We start from the raw sequence: 24,260 nt of genomic DNA on the forward strand, positions 1-24,260 counted from the left end.
CTCCTGACTTATAGAAAGCTTTCAAAAAGAGCCTTGAGGCGTTTTTCCCCCCAAGGGCTAAATAGTGACTCAAATTCAACTCCAAACTGTCCCACGGGTCTCTGTGCAGATTAGTTTAAAGCCAATAGCCTAAAATCAAAGCACAGTTCTCCTAAGTAGCTAACTGAGATCAGATCAAAATCTTCTACCTTGAGGTGCAAGCTGATTGGCTGAAGAAATGCTACCACCATCACCCTCCTCTCCACATAACTCCAAAACATGGTATGTGGGGAAGGTTATACAGGCCCATCCAAGGACTTGTAATATCAACTACCACCAAAACCTCCCCCATTCACACACTAATGGAGCCCTTCTGCATGCCAGCCAGTGTTCCAGGGTCTAGCAATACAGTAGTAAACAAAAGAGACAAACTATCACCACTGATGTGGAAGAAATCAAAAGTAAATTTGCTGACAATGACAACATCTGGGAATGACTGTGCAAAAACTTTTACAGTTTGTAAATGCTTTTGTATAATTAACTTTTAGTAAAAACACATTTCCAGAATTCAAAAAAGCCATTTACACCAATGGTAAAGGTAGAACATTTTTATCACAGTTTTTTTTTTCTTTGTTTTGTTTTGTTTTGTTTGTTTTTTGGGGGGAGACAGGGTCTCACTATATTGTTCAGGCTGGAGTACAGTGGCTATTCATAGGCCCAATCATGGTACACTGTGGCCTCAAATTCCTGGCCTCAAGTGCTCTTCCCACCTCCAACCTCCCTACTAGCTGGAACTACAGGCATGTACCACCATACCTGGGTTTGTCATGTAATTTTTTTTTTTTCATTTAAACTGTTACTTCAAAAAAAATGGCAAATATAGACAACTCAAAATCTACCTTTTAAGTCACTGGCAACTTCAACCTTATACCACTTTTACTTTAGGGAGTAAAAAGGGAACAAAAAAATGAGGGAATAAATAGCTCACAATTTTAGTAAAAGTTAAATATGTTACATATCATGTCTATACAGAACATGCTCTATATAGATAATGAAGCTCATATAAACATACAAATATTTTTCTATATTTATTGTATATTCAGACCAAAATCCAGTGCCCATGTTTCTAAAATTTCAAATTTTCATGTCGCTACACAAAACGCTGTAGATTCTTACCTTCTTACAATATGCCCATATTGTTGGTTTGTTGGCTTTTAACGTTTGATTAGTGACCACAAACCATTTTTCACCCCAAAAAGTATACCTATTAATATACTAAGAAAGCGATCAGCAAAAATGCCCCTAAAAAAGAAAAAATGGGAGGGAGGAAGGAAGGAGGAAGGAAAAAGGAAGGAAGGAAATCCAGTATAACTTCAAGTAATGTACAACACATCTCGGTGAATATTACATATAGGAAAATTCCTTTATAAAAACTATTTCACCTGTAGAGTTTTCTCTAGTCTGCTTTTTTCTTTCATAAGTAAATCATATTCTCGATTACAATTTTGGATCATATTGTCTCTTTCCTCCAAATCATGTTCAAACCTTCTGCATTCTTCTTTCCATTTTTGCTGAGAAGTCTGAAATGCTTCCTCAATTTCATTTGTCTTTGCTTGAAGTTCTGAATTTTGTGCTATTAAGAATAGAATAACAGGTACATTTACAACCATGAATTAAATAAGAAGGAGCTCCAAAACCTAGGCATTGGAGTTGACATCATTTACAGCATGATCTTAGGATAAAACAATTAACCTTTCCATTACAGTAAACTCTTGAAAACCTTTCCAGTCCAGTAAACTCTTGAAAAGTTCACAGTCTCTAAACCAATCTATTCTACAATTTTTCAATCTCTTGTTCCCCTTCAGACAATGATGATTTTGCTATGAAACAGTGTGACATATTTCTGATGGCATATCCAAGTTTAGGTGCACTTCTAGCACCAGCTGCAACTCTTGATTTTTGTCCTATTCAAGAAAACAAACCAGCTGAGTGTGGTGGGGCACACCTGTAATCCCAGCTACTCTGAAGGCTGAGGTGGGAGGATCACTTGAGCCTAGGAGTTGGTAGACCTCCTCTCAGATTTTTTTTAAAAAAAGAAAAGAAAAGAAAAAGGAGAAGAAGAAGAAAGAAAAATCCATTTTTAAGACTGCAATATATAGGGCAAGTTTTTAAAAACAGTAGATTACAAATTTTGATATTTGACTATTGACAACAAATTAGTTGTGGCACATCTTACACAAGTGTCACAAAGCTGAGGCTGGAAACCACTGCCCCAGCCCTTAGAACTGTAGCTATTTACTTTGCCAGGTGCAACTCACCTCTTACCCTATTACCTCAACAATAACCAACACCTATCAACACACTACCACTGCTGCTCTGTTTCAGCACCTAGAAAAGAAGGAAATGCTTCCAGGTCTGGCTCTATCACCTGCCACCTGATTAAACCTCTGTGATTCTCTGAGTCTCACTAGGAATAAGAATGTCCCTAGTTAAGTTTTTGTGAAGATAAAATGAGGAAATGTTTATAAAAACGTGTTAAAAAACGTAGCCACAGCTACATTAGCAGCAGTATTTCTAAATTATATTTACTTGCATTATGAATGAATCATATATTCAAAACATTCAAAATACAAAGGTATAAAAGGTGCAAAAGGAAATACATTAAAAGTCCCCCTCCCATTCAGCTGCCATCTCCAGAAGACATTCTTCCATGGTCTCTCATCCAGCATTGCAGGAAAGTAGTTTGAGGCCATTTTGACTTCTGATTCTTTGCATTTGACCTCTTTTTCTTTTCTCTTGAAAGCTTTAGAATCTTCTCTTTGTCTTTATTTTTCTGAAATTTCGTAATGCTATGCCTTCAGTAGGTCTACTTCTTTCCATACGGTAAATATTCGATAGGCTCTTTCAATCTGGCAATTCATATCCTTTAGTTCTGAGATGTTATCTTGAGTAATTTCATTGATGATTTATCATACATTTTTGTTTTCTCTCTTACCTCTTTCACTATCCCCTATTATTCAAATTGGTTCTCAAATTTTTTCATCTCTTCTCTCCTATTTTTCTACCTCTGTCTTTTTAATTTCTGGGAGGTTTCTTCCATCTTCATCTTCCATTGCTTCTAGGGACATTTTTCATTTCTGCCTTCACATTTTTAATTTGTTAATTTTTTTCAAGCCAAACTGTATCCAACTTTATTAATTATATTTTTCACAAACAATAATGGTATTGCAGGCAGGTATTTCAGTTAACAGTATACAACTTTTAAACTCCCTCCCCTTCAAAGGACTACCAAAATCAGAAAGCCACTATAAACCCAATGAAGTCCTCATTTGATGTTCTGAACAGGGAAAGTTTAGAGTGGGGGTTGACATTTCACATTAACATGTTGTTTAACAACTTTTCACCAGCCGACTCTGACTTTTAGGAAGTGAAATGAAAATGGCAGAATTTATCTAAAGATCTACAATCTAAAAACAGAAGCGCTGCTATTTTGAGGCATGCCATCTCAGTGGTGTCACTGGAAAGTCCAGATTGCCTGATACACTGACAACCAATTACCGGGAGTCAATCCCAAGAGATGTCTGGGCTTAAGGGAGTTAAGTCTATGCTGAAGGTGGAAGGGAGAAGAGGACATAAAAACAAATTTGTTTTTCCACACTACGAGGTGTTTGTGCCAAGGTGGCTATGTGTGTCAACATCAGGGAATCTCTCCTCCTGGGAGCCAAGAGGAAGTCTCTCAAAACTAGAAGGGAAAGGTGTTTTCCCCACATCAATCCACTTCGGAGACATTCTATTAGTAACACAAGTCCCTTCCTCAAAAAACGACGTGTTCTGTGGGGCAACAACATAGCTTTAAATTAAAAAATACAACAAAGCCTGCATTTTCATAAAACTTGGTTGAAAAATATTTCAAACTGTATAGTCACCAAAAGTACACAGTTATCAAAAATGCACACATTTCACTTGGTGTCTCCAGCACCCTGAGCTTTCTGTGCCTGGTCTGTTTTGGCATCTCCATTTCCTGCAGGATTCTTCCCCTCCTTGTAAGTGTCAGCTTTTCCCTTTGGGTACCTTTTCTCCCTTCTTTGCAGGGGAAAAGAAGACTTTTTAGGCTTGGGCTCTGGCTTTGAAGGAGCAGGTTTAGCAGACAACCTTGCAGATCTTCTCTGTAGCTTGGCTTTATCTCCCGTAGCATCCTCTTCAGACTTTCTCTTGGGCATGGTGGCGATGCCGGTAAGACGTAGCACCAGATGCAGAGATATAACGGCGTGTGGGCTTTGGTCAGTCCGAGAATCCTTCTTGCCTCTTCTTCACACTGCTTCCATATTTTTAATTTCTTTTCTTTGTTTTTGTTTTTGTTTTTTTTTTTTTGAGACAGAGTCTCACTCTGTCACCCAGGCTGGAGTAGAGTGGCACAATCTTAGCTCACTGCAACCTCTGCCACCCAGATTCAAGCGATTCTCCCGCCTCAGTCTCCCAAGTAGCTGGGATTACAGGCACTTGCCATCGTGCCCAGCTAATTTTTGTATTTTTAGTAGAGATAGGGTTTCACCATGTCGGTCAGGCTGGTCTTGAACTCCTGACCTTGTGATCCACCCGCCTCAGCCTCCCAACTGCTGGGATTACAGGCGTGAGCCACCGCGCCTGGCCTCATATTTTTAATTTCTAAGAGCTTTCATTTTTTAATAACATCTGGTTCTTACTTTATAGATGAAATACCTTCTTTCAGCTCTGAAGAAATTAATGCTACTTGTTTTAAATGTTCTTCCTGCAGAGCCTCTGTTTCTTCTAAGTTGATTTCTTCCCTCCATTTTAGAGGGTTTCCTCATATATCTGATAACTTGGTTGTCTACTCTCATTAAAAGTGAGAAACTAGGCCAGGCACGGTGGTTCACGCCTGTAATCCCAGCACTTTGGGAGGCCGAGGCGGGTGGATCACTTGGGGTCAGGAGTTCAAGACCAGCCTGGCCAACATGGTAAAACCCCATCTCTACTAAAATACAAAAATTAGCTGGGCGTGGTGGTGTATGCCTGTAATCCCAGCTACTCGAGAGGCTTAGGCAGGAGAATTCATTGAACTCGGGAGGCAGAGGTTGCAGTGAGCCAAGATCACGCCACTGTACTCCAGTCTGTGAGTGAGACTCCCTCTCAAAAAAAAAAAGTGAGAAACTATAAATGTAGTACAGTTTATACATTAATATACCCACCACCTAGAATCTGAGCTTCAAGGTAGAAGTTAACAACTTTCGTCTTCACTGGAGAAGGATCTGGATGGCTCATTTATTGGGAAACCTCCAACATCAGTATCATTAGATTTTTCCTCCTGGCTGTGTATTAGTCCGTTTTTTTTTACAAAGACATATCCTACACTAGGCAATTTACAAAAGAAAGAGGTTTATTGGACTTGCAGTTTCATGTGGCTGGGGAGGCCTCACAATCATGGCAGAAGGCAAGGAGAAGCAAGTCCTATCTTATGTGCATGGCAGCAGGCAAAAAGAGAGCTTGTGTAGAGAAACACCCATTTTTAAAACCATCAGATCTCGTGAGACCCACATCACAAGAACAGCATGGGAAAGACCCGCCCCGATGATTAATCATCTCCCACTGGGTCCCTCCCATAACACGTGGGAATTATAAGAGCTACAAGATGATACTTGGGAGGGGACACACAGCCAAACTATATCAGCTTGGTCAGGTGATACACAGAAGAGTCCTCCAACATCTGGCATAGAGTGTAGAAATGCAAGTGTTAGCTTTTGGGGAAGTCAATATACAAAGGAAGTTGGGGGCTGAGCATGGTGGCTCATACGTGTAATCCCAGCACTTTGGGAGGCCAAGGTGGGAGGATTGCTTGTGGCCAAGGGTTTGACACCAGCCTGGTCAACATGGCAAGACCCAGTCTCTACCAAAAAAAAAATTTTTAATTAGTCAAGTGTGGTGGCATACACCTATAGTCCTAGCTACTCAGGAGGCTGAGGTGGGAGGATGGCTTAAGCCCAGGAGTTCAAGGCTGCACTGAGCTATGATCACACCACTGCCCTCCAGCCTGGGTAACAAAGTGAGACTCTATCTCTAAAAAATAATAAAAATTAATTAACTAAAGGGAAGCTGGAAGGAATGGCTCCTCAATATTCAGCATTCAGAATCTTCCTGGTTTTGCCAGTCAAAAGACTCTCTATTTTACCATCTCCAGGGATTAAACCTCTTGATTTCCACTAGTAATTCTTAAGTAATCTCAGAATAGCATGCTCTTGGAAGGAAATCTAAGAACCCATCTGCGTCTCAAACGGCTTTCATCTAAACCTCCTTATTTTACTCACTACTGCTACTCCCATACATAATTCCAATGGTATCTGGTGCTTTCAGTTTATAAGCCTTTTGACTAAGAATTTCTCTTTCAGCTTTCCCCACTCTGGACTTAGGATTTTAATGTCTCTCTGACTCAGCTATTCCTTATCCATTCGTTTTCCAGCTTCCAAAATTTTCTCCCTTGTCACACCCCCTATTCTCTCCATTGCTACGGGATTATCTCATAACTGCATTAGGTTTTTTATACTACCCTCAACACTTCATTACAAAAATTTTAAAAACAGAGAAAGTTGAAAGTATTGTGCAGTGAACATCCATATATCCACAACCTGGACTCTAGGACTGTTAACATTTTGCCTTATTTGCTTTATCAGATATTCATTCATCCATCAATGTTTGCATTCATTTATCCACCCATCAGTCCATCATATATTTTATGCACTTCAAAGCAAGTTGTAAACATCAGTACATTTCACTCCTAAATAGTTCAGCATGTATACCATTAATTAGAATTTAGTATAGTTTAGTATAGAGCCTGGAATACATGTTTAAGACAAACAAACAAAAACCCCTTTATGATTTGTTGATTATTCATGGAAGAAGTGCTTCTAAAAAGTGACTAACAGAATTTTAAACTCCTTTTTCCATATATGCACAGCATAAAAATATTAATGTAAAGTAGATAAATGTTCACAAAATTGCCAGAAGACTTTTTATATGTACCCAGCTAAGTCTGTACAACAAAAGTCAGTCAATGAATCAAAACCTTACCTCTGACCCTATATGGGATATACACACAACAGTGAGGAGTAATATACAACAATCAGGTTACAACCCTAAACATGGGAAGAAATAGAAACAGTCTTACCACAGAGCTTTTCTTGGATCCTATGTGCCTCGGCTAATCTTTCTTCAGCAGCCCGTCTTCCAAGACCAGCTTCCTTTCTAGCAACAGCTAGGTCATATTCCAGACTTTGTCGCAATGCTTCTCCCTTTTCAACCTCGGACCGTAGCTTGGCAATCTGGCTCTCATAGCTTGCCAGCTAAAAACAAATTCCTGACATCAACATGTGTCCAAAGATTATGAGAGCATACACTCAAACATTTAAGTTTCTTAGAGAAACTTGTTTCCATAATATATAGAAGGCAAAAATTCATAAATTTGTATGTTCTGAATCACTAGAAAGGAAGCACTGTCTTACAAAATGACACTCATTATGTTTTTTACTTTAGAGAATCCACTAGAGGAAAAAAAACAAAAAAAGTCTTACAAGAACTTTTTATAAAATTAAAGATAAATTACATGTTTTAATCAGAAATAGTCACACCTTGGCCCGGCATGGTGGCTCACTCCTGTAATCCCAGCACTTTGGGAGGCCAAGGCAAGAGGATCACTTAAGCCCAGAAGTTCAAGACCAGCCAGGGCCACAGGGGGAGACTCTGTCTCTATAAAAATAATAATACAAAAATTAATCAGGCATGGTGGTGTGTGCCTGTAGTCCCAGCTACTCAGGAGGCTGAGATGGAAGGATTGCTTCAGCCTGGGAGGCAGAGGTTGCAGTGAACAGAGACCACGCCACTGCACTCCATCCTGAAGGACAGAGCAAGACTGTTTCAAAAAAAAAAGAAAAGAAAATATTCATACCTAAAAAAAAAAAATGCATGATACATACTAAGCACTTAAAAATTCATTCTTTCCTTTCCTCCTTCTATTCCCTAAATGAAACCAATAAATAAATTGCATCAAAGTAGTTTAATATTGTCTGTATTATTTCTCTTGATTATGGTATCACTGATCATAAAGTAATAAAAGTGCCAATTTTGCAGGGATTTAAATGAACGAATATCGAATCTGTGATCCTTCTGAAGTAGCATGACAGAAGGTCAGAGACAACTGGCTTCTCAATAGGCTTGATCAATGAGAGGCACATGTGCAGTGACTGACAGCAGGGGAAGTGAAAATGTCAAGATACTTCTGCCTTTCTAGATCTACCTCGAGTAGTTATCCCTCTCTTGTCTGTGGCTGCAAATCCTTATGGACAACCCCTCCCTCCATGGGCCTTGCTTTGTCCAGTTCTAGCTCTAATCAACCTTGGGAATAGAAGCAGTTCTTAATGTTGTTGGGTTGTCTTAATCTCCTCTAGTTGTCTTTTCCGCTTTTCTAGTACCTGTGTAACCAATACCCGCTACTAATGTCCCTTTGTTGTAAGACTTAGAATGGTTTCTGTTTTCCTAACTGAATACCCAGTAATATTGCTCTTGGTATCAGAAATTGTCTCAAGATGGGTTTATAATATTGAGTGTCTAACATATTTAAGCGTGAACAGTGAAAGCCTCTTTGCAGGTAGAAATGGGACTCTAGTGATCTAGAGCATACAGTGGGATCACAGTTCTTTAAATTACGGTGTGCAGTTGTTTAGGATGAAGTGCCAGTTGAAAACAAGCCTTTGGAAAATGAAGTAATGAATGCACTTAACTATGATGCCAGTATTGATTTACTATAAGACCCGAGGGGTAGAAAGGCTAAATTTCACTATACTAGAGAATTTACAAAAACAAAATGATAATCTCAGAGCTTTAGAATCTCAGTTCAAGACAGAAAACCAGAGTTTTTATGGTGACTTTAAAATAATTGCTTATTTAGTATAGCCCCAGGGCATATAAGGTTATGAACAAACCTGAAAATCTAATTATGGGAAATGCAAAATTACAAATTCAGTGAAGAGTTTCACCAAGTTTCTACTGTTAAGATGGTATCAGCTGGATATTAAGTAGGAAGAACATAGGATGAGGACTTTCAGAATTGAACAAACCTAAAAACTATGAACTCTCAAATCCCCCCTGAACATTCCTTACCAAAAAAAAAAGGAGCCTCTCCTCTCTGACTGAGGTAACCAGCTTTTCCTTGCTGAAAGATTTAGTAACGACCACACCTGAAGCAGCTGCTTTGCAGGAGTATTTGCAAGAGCCACCTACATTGCTCTGTTCACCACAGATTGACTCAGATCTCAGTATGCTACAGAAGGAAAAATGCAGTCTGCTCCAGGAGGAAATAGCTTATATAGCAGAAGAACTGAAAGCTCTTGCTAATCTAGTTTTCACAGGAACTTGGAGAACATGTACAAGATCGATTTCGTAAGTTAACTCTAACAGTTCTGCTTGGATGGTTGACTGAAAATTGAATTCGACATCGGCCTACAATCATTTCATAAGGTCAAAATACCAGTACTTTCCTGGCATAATACAGACTTAAGAACATGGGAGTGGTTTTGTGCAAACCAAAGCCTCCCCTTTCCTTGACTACATCGTCTTCGAGGGCACAAAGTACATTACTTAAAATTAAAATGCTGGCCAGGTGCGGTAGATCGCTCCTGCAATCCCAGCACTTTGAGAGGCTGATAAGAGAGGGTTGCTTGAGGATAGGAGTTTGAGACCAACCTGAGCAACAGAGCAAGACCCCGTGTCTACAAATAATAATAATAATAATAAATTAGCCAGCCGTGATGGCACACACCTATAGTCCTAGTTACTTGGGAGGCTGTAGCATAAAATCACTTGAGCCCAGGAGTTCCAGGCTGTAAGGAGCTATGATCACATCACTGCATGCAATCCTGGGCAACAAAGCAAGACCCTGTCCCTAAAAGAAAAGATTTAAAACAACAAATATACATACATGTATACATACACATACACACACACACACACAATAACTGAAATATGATACACGATATGCAGCTACAATTTTTTTTTTTTTTTTTTTTTTGAGACAGAGTATTGCTCTGTCACCCAAGCTGGAGTGCAGTGGCATGATCTCGGCTCACTGCAACCTCGGCCTCCCAGGTTCAACTGATTCTCCCACCTCAGCCACCCAAGTAGCTGGGAGTATAGGCGTGCACCACCATGCCCAGCTAATTTTTGTAGTTTTAGTAGAGACAGGATTTCGCCATGTTGACCAGGCTGGTCTCGAACTCCTGACTTCAAGTGATTCGCCCACCTCAGCCTCCTCAAGCGCTGGGATTACAGGCGTGAGCCATGGCACCCATCCTGTAGCTGTAATTTCTAAAATTTGGTATGCATCTGTGATTTCTGTTGATGATACTCAAAAGTATTGCTAACACTACTATGACTTGTTAAAAGGAGGACTGGCTGGGTCAAGCCCTTCAGAACTGAAGGAAATGCTTAATATCAGTTAGAGGTTAATAAAAATAAAATTATAAGCTTTCCCCATCTAAGTTCACAGATTCCCTGATTTCTCTTTTTGAGGACTCCAGCTTAAGAATCCCTGCTCTTAAGAGTACTGGCTGGGTCAGACAGTATCTTCAGGCCATAAAGCCTACCGATTAGTCCTAAGTTTCCAGTATTTTTTGGCTAAAAGAAGTTATGTCAGCCGGGTACAGTGGCTCACACCTGTTGTCCCAGCACTTGGGGAAGCCAAGGCAGGTGGATAACTTGAGCCCAGAAGTTCAAGACCAGCCTGGACAACATGGCAAAACCACGCCTCTATAAAATACAAAAAACTAGTCAAGCATGGTGGCATGTGCGTGCCTGTAGTCCCAGCTCCTCAGGAGGTTGAGGTAGGAGATGACTTGAGTCCAGGAGGTTGATGCTGCAGTGAGCCAAGATGACACCACTGCACTCCAACCTGGGTGACAGAACGAGAACCTGTTTCAAAAAAAAACACACAGACACACACACACACACACACACACACATACACACACAAAAAAGTTATGTCACTCTTTACCCTCTCCCTTTCTTATTTATCTGGATTTTCTTGCACTGTCATCACTATCTGGGCCAATGAGATATCTGAATAGCCTCACAGTCTTCTTGTCCTATTTTCCACAACTTTATTGTTATGCTCAAATGATTCTAAAAACCACTGCAACAATGAAAACTTTATAGTATTTTCTTATCCTAATCATTTACCTCAATGCAACTTCGTCTCATCTGGATCCTACGAGTCTATAAGCAATTCTTCTCCCCATACCCTCTGTCTACTAATAAATCCTTTCAACAGTAATCTAATATTCAAATACCTATCAAAGAAAACTGTAGTTCAGAAAAATGAAGTAACTTGCCTAAAATTCCCCAACAATAAAACTCCTAGAGGAGTCTTTAAATATATTTTGTGCCAATCACCATGCATGATTTGTGTTCACATTAGGAATACATGATAAGGCATATATGGCCTTAGTTTTTAGATCATTGCATTCGTCTCTGCCTTGCTTCCTGATGGGTATACTTGAAGACTGTATGGCTAAAAAATTTAACTACATAATACAAGTATGATCATCTACAGAAATAATTGAAGGCCAGGCACAGTGGCTCACTGGCTCATACCTGTAATCCCAGCACTTTGGGAGGTCAAGGCAGGTGGATCACTTGAGGTCAGGAGTTTGAGACCAGCCTGGCCAACACGGTAAAACCCCATCTCCACTAAAAATACAAAAATTTGTCTGGGCACGGTGGCTCACACCTATAATCCCAGTACTTTGGGAGGTCAAGACAGGTGGTTCACAAGGTCGGGAGTTTGAGACCAGCCTGCTCAAGATGGTAAAACCCCGTCTTTACTAAAAATACAAAAATTAGCCAGGCACAGTGGCAGGCACCTGTAATCCCAGCTACTTGGGAGGCTGAGGCAGAAGAATAGCTTGAATCTGGGAGGCAGAGGTTGCAGTGAGCCAAGATAGCACCATTGTACTCCAGCCTGGACAACAGACTGAGTGAGACTCTGTCTTAAAAAAAAAAGAAAAAGAAAAGAAAAGAAATAATTGAAAATAATAATAATTACTAATATAAATCTGGAGTTGAACCAATTATAATTTCCTGTTTTAAGAAAACTGTCTTCCTTCCCTAAGATAATTTCCTACCTCTTTAATGTGAACATATACTTCAAAACATTTTGATCAAATAAAAGAGAACAGTGTGTTCTGCTGAGAAATCTAATGACAACCATAAACATATTATGAAAGAATATATTTATTTTTATTTTATTTTTTGTAGATACAGGGTCTCACTCTGTTGCCCAGGCTGGTTTCAAACTCCTGGGGGCAAACAATCCTCTTGCCTTGGCCTCCCAAAGTGCTGGGATTACAGGCATGAGCCACCACACCTGGCTGTGAGAGAATTTCTTTAATAGAGGAATGATTATTATCACACTAATACTCTCAAGTAACATGTACATTTGGTTTTAAAAAATAAGTTTTAGCGTTTATGAATAATTAGCATACATTTAACACATATCAATTTATATGGATTATTACAATGTAAATAGAAAAATTACTTCAACTATTAAAATTTTTTTTTTAATTACCTCAGTTGGGCCGGGCACAGTGGCTTACGCCTGTAATCCCAGCACTTTGGGAGGCCAAGGTGAGCAGATCACCTTAGGTTACGAGTTCAAGACCAGCCTGGCCAACATGGTAAAACCCCATCTCTACTAAAAATACAAAAATTAGCTGGGCGTGGTAGCACGTGCCTGTAATCCCAGCTAATGGGGAGGCTGAGACAAGTGATTCTCCAATCACTTGAACCTGGAGGCAGAGGTTGCAGTGAGCCGAGATCGCTCCAGTACACTCCAGCCTGGGTGACAGAGTGAGACTTCGTCTCAAAAAAAAGAAAAATTATAATAATATTACCTTAATTGCTACTAAAAAATACAAAGAGAATGATTACATATTCATCTCGTTTTTTCAATCAGCAATACCACCGCTCCTTAGATACACTGAAAAAAATCATCTTTTCATACTCTCCTCTGTTGCCCAGGCTAGAGTACAGTGGCACAATCTCAGCTCACAGAAACCTCCAGCTCCAGGGTTCAAGTGATCCTCCTGCCTCAGCCTCCCAAGTAGCTGAGATTACAGGTGGTGCCACCACGCCCAGCTAATTTTTGTATTTTTAGTAGAAATGGGGTTTTACCATGTTGGCCGGGCTGATCTTGAACTCCTGACTTCAAGTGATCCACCCACCTTGGCCTCCCAAAGTGCTGGGATTATAAGCATGAGCCACCGCACCTGGCCCTTTTTATACATTTATTCAGTACACAACCACTGACTGATGGCCTACTATGTGCCAGTAAACATGAGCGATATGGAGACAAAGTGGGATCACTGTTTTCAGCTCTCAGGGGGTTTACAAACTAAAGAAGAGCAGATAAGCATGATATAAACGTTTTAGTTCTAAAATATCTGTAACAGCAACATGTTATGGAAGAACAAAGTAGTAGCTGGTTTAACTTAGAGAGACATGACAAGGTTTCCCAACATGAGAACTGCGTAACTTAGCAAAAAGGGAAGAAAAACATACTGCTTACACTTAACTGTCAATAAATTACAGCTACTATTACAGTACTCGAGTACTTTCCAAATTTTATTTCACTTAATTATCACAACAATCCTTTGGGACCAGCAGTTCACAATGAGAAACCAATGGTGTACAGGATAAACAAGTAGCCCAAGATGACGCATCTTAAATGGAAAGGCTAGGAACGAATTGAGCTCTGTGTAATTTGATATTCTTCCCACTACACCAGGTGGCCCAAACTGAGTTTTAAGAATAAATAAGATTTAGCAGAGAAAAAAGGAGAAAGAACACAACAGAGAGAAGAGGCATAAAGATATGACTCATGAGTTATCTTAGAAGGGAAGAAAAACTATCTTGGAATATATACATACACATATGAAATATACATATATACACATACATACTAATAAAAGAAATAATGACTTATAACATAAAGTAAGCAATTTATGAATTAAACTATGATTTAAAATTCCATACTCAAATTTACTTGAGATTGTTCCATAATTGAGACCTTAAAGGAACCTACATTATGATTTCAAAAATGTCTGATTTATAAATCCTTTAATCATCAAACATGTTCATAAATTAATATTTTTAATCAATTGAACCCATTAATTAAAATAAATCTAAGATAACATAGAAATAAACATAATTCATTAAAGTTCTACTTTAACACTTATGCAATTACACTACATTTTAAAATCATGTCTTATTTATTACAATTTCCTTTTTAAACACAAGAATGGTATAGTGATAAAGGGTAAACATGGAGTTTTTCATATGAAATAAATCTAAAAAATCAAACTCAACTTTTAACATTATTTCAGGCCGGGCGCAGTGGCTCAAGCCTGTAATCCCAGCACTTTGGGAGGCCGAGACGGGCGGATCACGAGTTCAGGAGATCGAGACCATCCTGGCTAACACGGTGAAACCCCGTCTCTACTAAAATACAAAAAAAAAAAAAAAATTAGCCGGGCAAGGTGGCGGGCGCCTGTACTCCCAGCTACTCGGGAGGCTGAGGCAGGAGAATGGCGTGAACCCGGGAGGCGGGGCTTGCAGTGAGCTGAGATCCGGCCATTGCACTCCAGCCTGGGCAACAGAGCTAGACTCCGTCTCAAAAAAAAAAAAAAAAAAAAAAAAACATTATTTCAGAGGAAAATAAATCGTACCTCTGCATTGTGTTTGGTTGTTATTTCTAATTTTTCTTTTTTAGCCCGATGGAGTTTCTTCCTGAGATCAGCAGTAATATCCAACTCTGTTTCAGTTTTAAGTATTTGTTTTACATCTGATGAGGCATTCTTCAACCTACAAAATGAGATTATAGTAAAATGTATATGCTTCTCATAAAGCACATTTCAGAGCATTTCTGATATTTCTGATAACTTATTTTTCAAAAAACAAAGAGAACATGACATAGTTCTTGACTTAGAGTTCACAATCTAGTAAAAGATGTCCATTGCGAAAGCTATGTAGAAATACAAAGTATATATAGATAGATAGACATCTAGCAACAAACCACTGTCTAATGGGAAATTACCACATTATTCAAGATTGCTACTTAAACTGTCTGATCATACCACAGGCTGGATCATTTTGAAAGAGACTGGGTTCACCCACTTTTTTTCTTTGTAAATAATACATTTTGTTTACTGCAAATGTAATACATAATACAAAAACAAAAATGTCAGACTAAAGCACACTACTCTCTCCCAAAAATAAAAATGGAACATTAAAATAACCGCAAACAGAATTCAGAGGTATAAACTCACAAGAGAAAGAACACAAAAGATGAGATAATAGCAATAAAATACTGGAAGCTGAAATGCATGTGGACAAGTGGTAATTGATAACCCCCAAAAGCTCAGTAATTGACAACACCTTTGAAAATCGGGGTAAAAGTAGAGCAGAAAACAGGAGAATTAGTTGAAAGTCTGCCAACAAAATAATTACATCCTCAGATCCCCTATCCCCTACACCACACAACTGGGTACCTATCTCTTTCCCAGTCTGGCAGAAAAACACTAGGGGTTTATTCCCTGGAGAGGATAAAACAGAAGGTCTCTGGATCAGAAGACATTAGATACAAATGACGTAAGTTTTTAATACTATATACAATAAGCTTGAGTTAAAAGTTACATAATGAAAGAGCGCTCTAGAGTTTTAATACTACTTGTCTTGCCAGAACAATGGCAGTCAAGCAGTGATTGGAAGTGTCTTCCCTACAGAACCTAAGCAACCAGGTGAAAAATACCTAAAGATACTGATGCCAGTCATTCTCTAGCAAAACAGCTTAACCATATAACCCTACAGAGCACACCACAAACACAAAGCCTCACGCACTGAGCTTCCAGTCATCTTTTTAGGCGAAGCCCCTACTTTTCAACATAAGCAGACAGCCAACAATCACCAAGAGTTTAGGAAGCACCTAACACGATAAACAGAGACCAAAAATATGGTGCATGGAAAGAAGCATGCCTTGAAAGACTATGCAGAAAGATGACAACTTAGAAGAAAAAAAAAAAAAAACCTAACATTGTCTCCTAAAAAAAACAGGAGAGAGTATAACATCCATATATCACATCCATGACTGCAATAAGAAATGAAATATTCAGAGGAAAAAAAGCTCTTAAAAATCAAAAACCCGGCCGGGTGCAGTGGCTCAGGCCCGGCCTCCAAGCACCTTGGGAGGCTGTGGTGGGCAGATCACTTGAGGCCAGGAGTTCAAGACCAGTCTGGCCAACATAGTGAAACCCTGTCTCTACTAAAAATACAAAAATTAGCTGGGTGTGGTGGCTCATGCATGTAATCCCAGCTACTTGGAAGGCTAAGGCAGGAGAATCCCTGAACCCAGGAAGCAGAAGTTGCAGTGAGCAGAGATCACACCATTGCACTCCAGCCTGGGCAACAAGAGCGAAACTCCATCTCAAAAAAAACAAAAAAACAAAGAAAAGAAAAGAAAAAGAAAAGAAATCAACAACACAAACTAAGAAAATGAAAAGCTAAATAAAAATAAAAGAAAAATCTCCCAGAAAATAAAGCAAAAAGATGGAGATGAAAAAATTGAAAATTTTTTAAATTAGAAGACTATCCAAGAAGTTCAAAATCTAAAGAAAGGTGCAGAATGAGAAAATATAAATTTATAACATTAAATAGTCTTATTATTTTGTAAGCATTGTTCTAAGCATTTTACATATATAAACCTATTTATTCTTCACAATAATCTCATGAGATTGGTACTATTATGACCCCTATGACCCAAGTTCACAGGGCTAGTGAGGGGCAGAGCTGAAATTCAACCCTGAAAGCCTGGCTCCATGATATATCCTCTTAACCACTGCACTATAATGTCTCTCTGAAGGGGAGGAAACTATTATAGAAACAAATCCACGGAAATAGGCAGATTCCGAAGGATATAAGTTTCAAACTGAAAGGGCCTACTAAAAGAGCTCAGGTTAAATGCATGGAAATTTCAGAAAACAGGGAACAAAAAAGTAGTTCCTCCAAAGTCCAGAGAGAAATAAATAGGTTTTACACAAAAGACTAAGAAATATGTTTGACTATAAAAATCCCTGAAAGACAGCCAGGGCACGGTGGCTCACGCCTGTAATTCCAGCACTTTCGGAGGCCAAGACGGGCAGATCATGAGGTCAGGAGATTGGAGAACATCCTGGCTAACGCAGTGAAACCCCATCCCTACTAAAAATACAAAAATTAGCTGAGCGTGGTGGTGGGCGCCTGTAGTCCCAGCTACTTGGGAGGCTGAGGCAGGAGAATGGCATGAACCCGCGAGGCAGAGCTTGCAGTAAGCTGAGATAGCACCAATGCACTCCAGCCTGGGAGACAGAGCAAGACTCCGTCACAAAAAAAAAAATTTAAAAATTAAAAATCCCTGAAAGACAACCTAGGCAATACCACCCTGGACATAGGAACACGCAAAGATGTCATGACAAAGATGCCTCAAGCAATCACAACAAAAGCAAAAACTGACAAATGGGATCTAATTAAACTTAAGACCTTCTTCACGGCCAAAAAACTATCAACGGTGTAAACAGACGTCCTAGAGAATGGGAAACAAATATTCGCAAATTATACACCTGACAAAGGTCTAATATCCAGCATCTATAAGCAACTTAAATTTATGAGAAAAAAAAATTCAAAAGTAGGCAAAGGACATAAAAAGACAGTTTTCAAGAGAAGACATACATGCAGCCAACAAGCATATGAAACAAAGTTCAGTATCAGTGATCATTAGAGAAATGCAAATCAAAACCACAATGAGATACCATCCCACACTAGTCAGAATGGCTATTATTAAAAAGTCAAAAAATAAGGCCAGGCGCAGTGGCTCATGCCTGTAATCCCACCACTTCGGGAGGCCGAGGCGGATAGATCACCTGAGGTCAGGAGTTTAAGACCAGCCTGGCCAATATGGCAAAACCCTGTCTCTACTAAAAAATACAAAAATTAGACGGGCGGATCACGAGGTCGGGAGATCGAGACCATCCTGGCTAACACGGTGAAACCCCGTCTCTACTAAAAAAATACAAAAAACTAGCCGGGCGAGGTGGTGGGCGCCTGTAGTCCCAGCTACTCGGGAGGCTGAGGCAGGAGAATGGCGTGAACCCGGGAGGCGGAGCTTGCAGTGAGCTGAGATCCGGCCACTGCACTCCAGCCTGGGCGACAGAGCGAGACTCCGTCTCAAAAAAAAAAAAAAAAAAAAAAAAAATACAAAAATTAGCTGGACGTTGTGGCGGGCGCCTATAATCCCAGCTACTCGGGAGGCTGAGGCAAGAAGAACTGCTTGAACCTGGGAGGAGGAGGTTGCAGTGAGCTGAGATCACACCACTACACTCCAGCCTGGGCGAAAGAGCGAGACTCCATCTCAAAAAAAAAAAAAAAAAAAAGTCAAAAAATAATAGATGGGGGCAAGGTTGCAGGAAAAAAGGGAACACTTATATACTAATGATAGAGAATGTAAATTAGTTCAACCATTCTGGAAAGCAACATGGTGATTCCTCAGAGAGCTTAAAACAGAACTACTATTCAACCCAGCAACCCCATTACTAGGTATACACCCAGAGGAAAATAAATCATTCTACCATAAAGACACATGCATACAAATGTCCACTGCAGCACTATCCACAATAGCAAAGGCATAGAATCAACCTAACTGCCCATCAGTGATAGACTGGATAAAGAAAATGTGGTACATACACACCATAGGATACTATGCAGTCATAAAAAATAATGAGATCATGTCTTTTGTGGGAACATGAATGGAGCTAGAGGCCATTATCCTTAGCAAACTAACCCAGGAAAGGAAAACCAAATATCACATGTTCTCACTTATAAATGGGAACTAAATGATAACTCATGGACACAAAGAAAAAAATAATGGACTACTTAAGAGTAAAGGGTGTGGGAAGGAAGAGGAGCAGAGGGAAAAAAAAAAAAGGAAGAGGAGCAGAAAAATAACTACTGGGTACTAGGCTTAGTACCTGGGTGATGGATGGAATAATCTGTACAACAGATCCCCATAGCACGAGTTTGCCTATATAACAAACCTGCACATGTACCCCTGAACCTAAAATAAAAGTTTTTTTAAAAAGTCTGACATCATTTCTCAACAAAAACACTGGAAATTAGGAAATAATGATGCAATGCCTGACAAAATTCCAAGGGAAAAATCATTTCTAACTTAGAATTTTATACCCAACAAATCACCATCCAAAGACAAGACTATAAGAAAGACAATTTCAGATCTGCCAGGTCTCAAAATATTTATCTCCCATGAACTTTCTCAGGAGGCTAATGGAACATTTACTCCACCAAAATGAGAAAGAGAAAGACACGGGATTCTAGAAGTTGGGTACTCAACACAAGAAAACAGCAGAGGGATTTCCAGGATAGTGATGGGAGGAAATACTAAGATGACACATGTGCAGCAAAGCACTTAAAGGGAAATCTGTTCTAGCAGGACTGGTCAAAGCCTCCAGGAGTGATTTATTTAAGAAGATGAAAACATGCCAGGTGCAGTGGCTCACACCTGTAATCCCAGCACTTTGGGAGGCCAAAGCAGGAGGATTACTTGAGCCCAGGAGGTTAAGATTGCAGTGAGCCATGATTATGCCACTGCATTACAGCCTGGGTGACAGAACAAAATGCTGTCTTTAAAAAAGGAAGAAGAAGGAGGAGAAGGAAAAGGAGCGGAGAAGAAGAACAAGAAGAAGAAGAAGACAAAAAACATATTGAGAGAGATTTATGTAATTTGTTTGGAGCATGAAGTTGATTGAAGTCCTGGTAAGTTCATAGAAACTAAGTAAACAAACCAAATAAGAAAGCAGGTAATTATTAATCCAAGCAAAATAAATTGTAAAAGAAAGTAAAAAATGTCACTGAATACTACTACATGGGCTCAACTTAAAGTTTTCATAACTACAATAATGTAAACATTGAATAACTAATCTAAGATTATAATATCACTAAATGAAGAGAACAGAAAGGGAAGCAGGCAGGAATGAGAACTAAATTATGATCCTCTGTACCAGGACGTCAGTAGATAACACTTAAAACTAAAAAAATCAATTAACAACATGAAAAAAAATTTTTAAGAGATGAAAAATACCACCTCAGAAAGTTGAAAAAATGATTGTTTTTAGGAATCTAGAAAGTGGATTTGCCTCAGAGAAATTAGTACTGCCGTTTTCTGTAATGACACTAAATAAACTTTATAGCACAATGGATTATTTAAATAATGTGCATACATAACTTTAATTTTTAAAATAAGACTAAAATAAAACTGAGATAATCAATGAAACCAAAATTTGGTTCTTTGAAAAGAGCAATAAAGTTAATAAACCTTTGGATAGATTAACAAAGAAAAAAAAGAAAAAACTCATATTATGAAAATAATGAAGAAGGAAACATCATTACCATCTAGAAGGATTATAAGGGAATACTCTGTATAACAGTATACCAACAAATTAAACAATTCAGATCAAATGGATGAATTCCTAGAAAAACACAAATTACTGAAACTAACTCAAAGGAAATAAAAAATCTGGATAGATCTTTAACAGATATGGATATTGTATTATCTAACCACAGAGAAAGCCCAAGCACAGATAGCTTCACTGGCAAATTCTACCAAACATGTAAAGAAAAAATAATACCAATCTTTACATAACAGGAGAAAACACTTCCCAACCCATTCTATGAACCTGGCATTACTCGAATACCAAAACCAGACTAAGTTATCACAAGAGGGGAAAACAGATTAATATCCCTCATGAATACAGATGGAAAAATCCTCAACAAAACATTAGCAAACCAAGTAGCTGGGCATGATGGCATCTGCCTGTAATCCCAGCTACTTGGGAGGCTGAGGTGGGGGGATCACTTGAGCACAGGAGTTCAAGGCTGCAGTGAGCTATGATCACCACTGTACACTGGCCTGGGTGACAGAGTAAGACTTCATCTCAAAAAAAAAAAAAAATCGGGCAAACCAAATCCAGCAACATCTTAAAAAGATTATACAACATGACTAAGCAGGATGTATCTCAAAAATATAAAATTGGTATAACATCTGAAAATTAATTGATGTAATACACAATTTTAACAAAATAAAGAGGCTAGGTATGATGGCTCATGTCTGTAATCCCAGCACTTTGGGAGGTCAAGGCAGGAGGATAGCTTGAGGCCAGGAGTTCAAGGCTAAGTGCCTATAGTTCCAGCTACTCAGAAGGCTGAGGCCAACCACTTAAGCCCAGGAGTTTGAGGTTGCAGTGAGGTATGACCAGACCACTGTAATCAAGTCTGGGTGACAGAGCAAGACCCTGTCTCTAAAATTAGTTAATTAATTAATTAATTAGAAAACAAAAACTACACGATCATCTCAATGGATGCAGAAAAAGCATTTGACAAAATCTGACACCTATTCATGATAAAAACTATTAACAAACTACAAGAAAATTTCCACACTTGAAAAAGGACATCTACAAATAGCCTACAGCTGGCATCATACTTAACAGTGAAACACTAAACGCTTCCTGTAAGATCTGAAATAAGAAAAAGAAATCTGCTATTAAAACTTCTAGTCTAGATGTACTAGAGATGTAGATGGTGCAATCATGCAACACAAAAGAAATAAAAGGCATGCATACTGGAAAAGAAGATGTAAAACTGTCTTTAATTACAAAGGACATGATTCTGAAAGAAAATCCTAGAAATCCACTAAGAAAAAACAGACTAAGGCCGGGCACGGTGGCTCAAGCCTGTAATCCCAGCACTTTAGGAGGCCGAGATGGGCAGATCACGAGGTCAGGAGATCGAGACCATCCTGGCTAATACCGTGAAACCCCGTCTCTACTAAAAATACAAAAAACTAGCCAGGCGAGGTGGCGGGCGCCTGTAGTCCCAGCTACTCGGGAGGCTGAGGCAGGAGAATGGCGTAAACCCGGGAGGTGGAGTTTGCAGTGAGCTGAGATCTGGCCACTGTACTCCAGCCTGGGCGACAGAGCGAGACTTCGTCTCAAAAAAAAAAAAAAAAAAAAGAAAAAACAGACTAGAACTAAAATCAATTTCAGCAAGGTCACAGAATACAAGATCAATACACAAAAATCAATTATACTTCTATATACTAGCAATGAACAATCAAGAAAACAATCCCATTTATAACAGCATCAAAAAGAATAAAATAAATTTAACAAAAGAAATGCAAGGCCAGGGATGGTGGCTCATGCCTGATCCCAGCACTTTGGGAAGCCAAGGTAGGAGGATCATTTGAGGCCAGGAGTTCAAGACCAGCCTGAGAAACATAGCAAGATCTTGTCTCAACAAAAATAAAAAAAATTGGCCAGGCATGGTGGCACATGCCTGTAGTCCTGGCTACTCAGGAGGCTGAGGCAGGAGGATCACTTGAACTCAGGAGTTTGAGGCCACAGTGAGCCAGTATCATGCCACTGCACTCTAGCCTGGGCAACAGAGCAAGATCTTGTCTCAAAAAAAAAAAAAAGTGAAAGATTTTTACACTGAAAAATACAAAATGTTGTTGAAAGAAGTTGAAAAGCTAAACAAATGGAAAGACACTCCATATTCACATTCATGTAAGGAAAACTCAACATTATTAAAATGGCAATTCTCCCCAAATTACTCTACATAGTCAATATAATCCCTATTAAAACCCCAACAGACATTTTTGCAGAAACTGAAAAGCTAATCCTAAAATTTGGAAAGACAAAGAATTCAAAATAGCCAAAACAATCTTGAAGAAGAACAAATGGGAAAACGTTTGCTTCCTAATTTCAAAACTTACTATAAAGCTACAGTAATCAAGACAATGTGGTTTTGGATTAACAACAGATATGTACACCTGTAATCCCAGCACTGTGGAAGGCGAAGGCCAGTGGATCATGAGGTCAGGAGTTCAAGACCAGCCTGCCCAAGATGGTGAAACCCCATCTCTACTAAAAATACAAAAATTAGCTGGGCGCAGTGGCAGGCACCTGTAGTCCCAGCTACACGGGAGACTGAGGCAGGAGAACCACTTGAACCCGGAGGGCAGAGGTTGCAGTGAGATCACGCCACTGCACTCCAGCCTTGACACAAAGTGAGACTCCACCTCAAAAAAAAAAAAAAAAAAAAAAAAAGAACAGACATGTAGATCAATATATCAGAGTTAAGACTTAGAAATAAACCTATATTTACACATGGTTAAGTAATTTTCAACAGAAGTACCAAGGCAATTCAATAGGGAAAGGTGAGTCTTATCAACAACGCTGCTGCTGGAACAACTGTCTATCCACATGCGAAGAGACAAATTTAGACACTGACCTCATACCATACACAAAAAGTAACTTAAAATAGAGCACTAAATATAAGAGCTAAAATTATAAAACTTCTAGAAGAAAACATAGAAGAAAAATCTTCATGACCTTAAGTTAGTCAGAGATTTCTTATATACAAAACCAAAAGCACAACTCCTACAGGAAAAGAACTGATAAACTGAACTTCATCAAAGTTAAAAACTTTGTGCATTTCCATAGACGTTATTAAGAAAATGAAAAGTCAAGCCACTAAACAGGAGAAAAATGTTTGCATATCATATATCTTTTTTGTTGTTGTTGTTGAGACAAAGTCTCGCTCTGTCACCCTGGCTCAAGTACAGTGGCAGGATCTCAGCTCACTGCAATCTCCACCTCCCAGGTTCAAATGATTCTCATGCCTCAGCCTCTGGAGTAGCTGAGACCACACAGGCACACCACCATGCCCAGCTAATTTTCATATTTTTTTGTAGAGATGGGGTTTCGCCATGTTGGCCAGGCTGGTCTCAAACTCCTGGGCTCAAGCAATCCACCCACCTCAGCCTCCCAAAGTGCCAGGATTACAGGCATGAGTTACTGCACCAGGCCAGCAAATAAGATATCTGATAAAGGACTTGCATTCCAAATATACAAAAACTCTTAAAGCTCAATAACATGAAAATAAATAACACAATTTAAAAATAAACAAAAGATCTGAAGAGACATTTCACCAATGAAGATATCTGAATGACCAAAAAGCACATGCAAAGATGTTCAACATCATTAATCATCAGGAAAATTCAAATTATAACCTCAATAACATACAACTTCACAGTCACCAAAATGGCTAAATTGAAAAAGTCAGAT

The 24,260-nt window shown here is 39.1% G+C and overlaps 1 protein-coding gene across 6 annotated transcripts in view; it reads right to left on the reverse strand.

Annotated features, from left to right (window-relative positions):
* CCDC171 (coiled-coil domain containing 171) overlaps nt 1–24,260 on the reverse strand; it is a 380,335-nt gene that overhangs the window by 347,279 nt on the left and 8,796 nt on the right. For all 6 annotated transcript variants that reach the window (XR_007719876.1, XM_050761632.1, XM_050761631.1 and 3 more), the window contains exons 3-5: nt 14,763–14,898; nt 7,157–7,331; nt 1,422–1,612 (exon numbers count right to left, since the gene is read on the reverse strand). Coding sequence is in view for 5 of the 6 variants with exons in the window: in XM_050761632.1 (XP_050617589.1) it covers nt 1,422–1,612; nt 7,157–7,331; nt 14,763–14,898 (502 nt within the window). In the remaining variant the exon portion in view is untranslated. The remainder of the gene's footprint in view (nt 1–1,421; nt 1,613–7,156; nt 7,332–14,762; nt 14,899–24,260) is intronic.

This window comes from Macaca thibetana, chromosome 15 (genome assembly GCF_024542745.1).
Source record: "Macaca thibetana thibetana isolate TM-01 chromosome 15, ASM2454274v1, whole genome shotgun sequence".
Classification (NCBI taxonomy): domain Eukaryota; kingdom Metazoa; phylum Chordata; class Mammalia; order Primates; family Cercopithecidae; genus Macaca; species Macaca thibetana.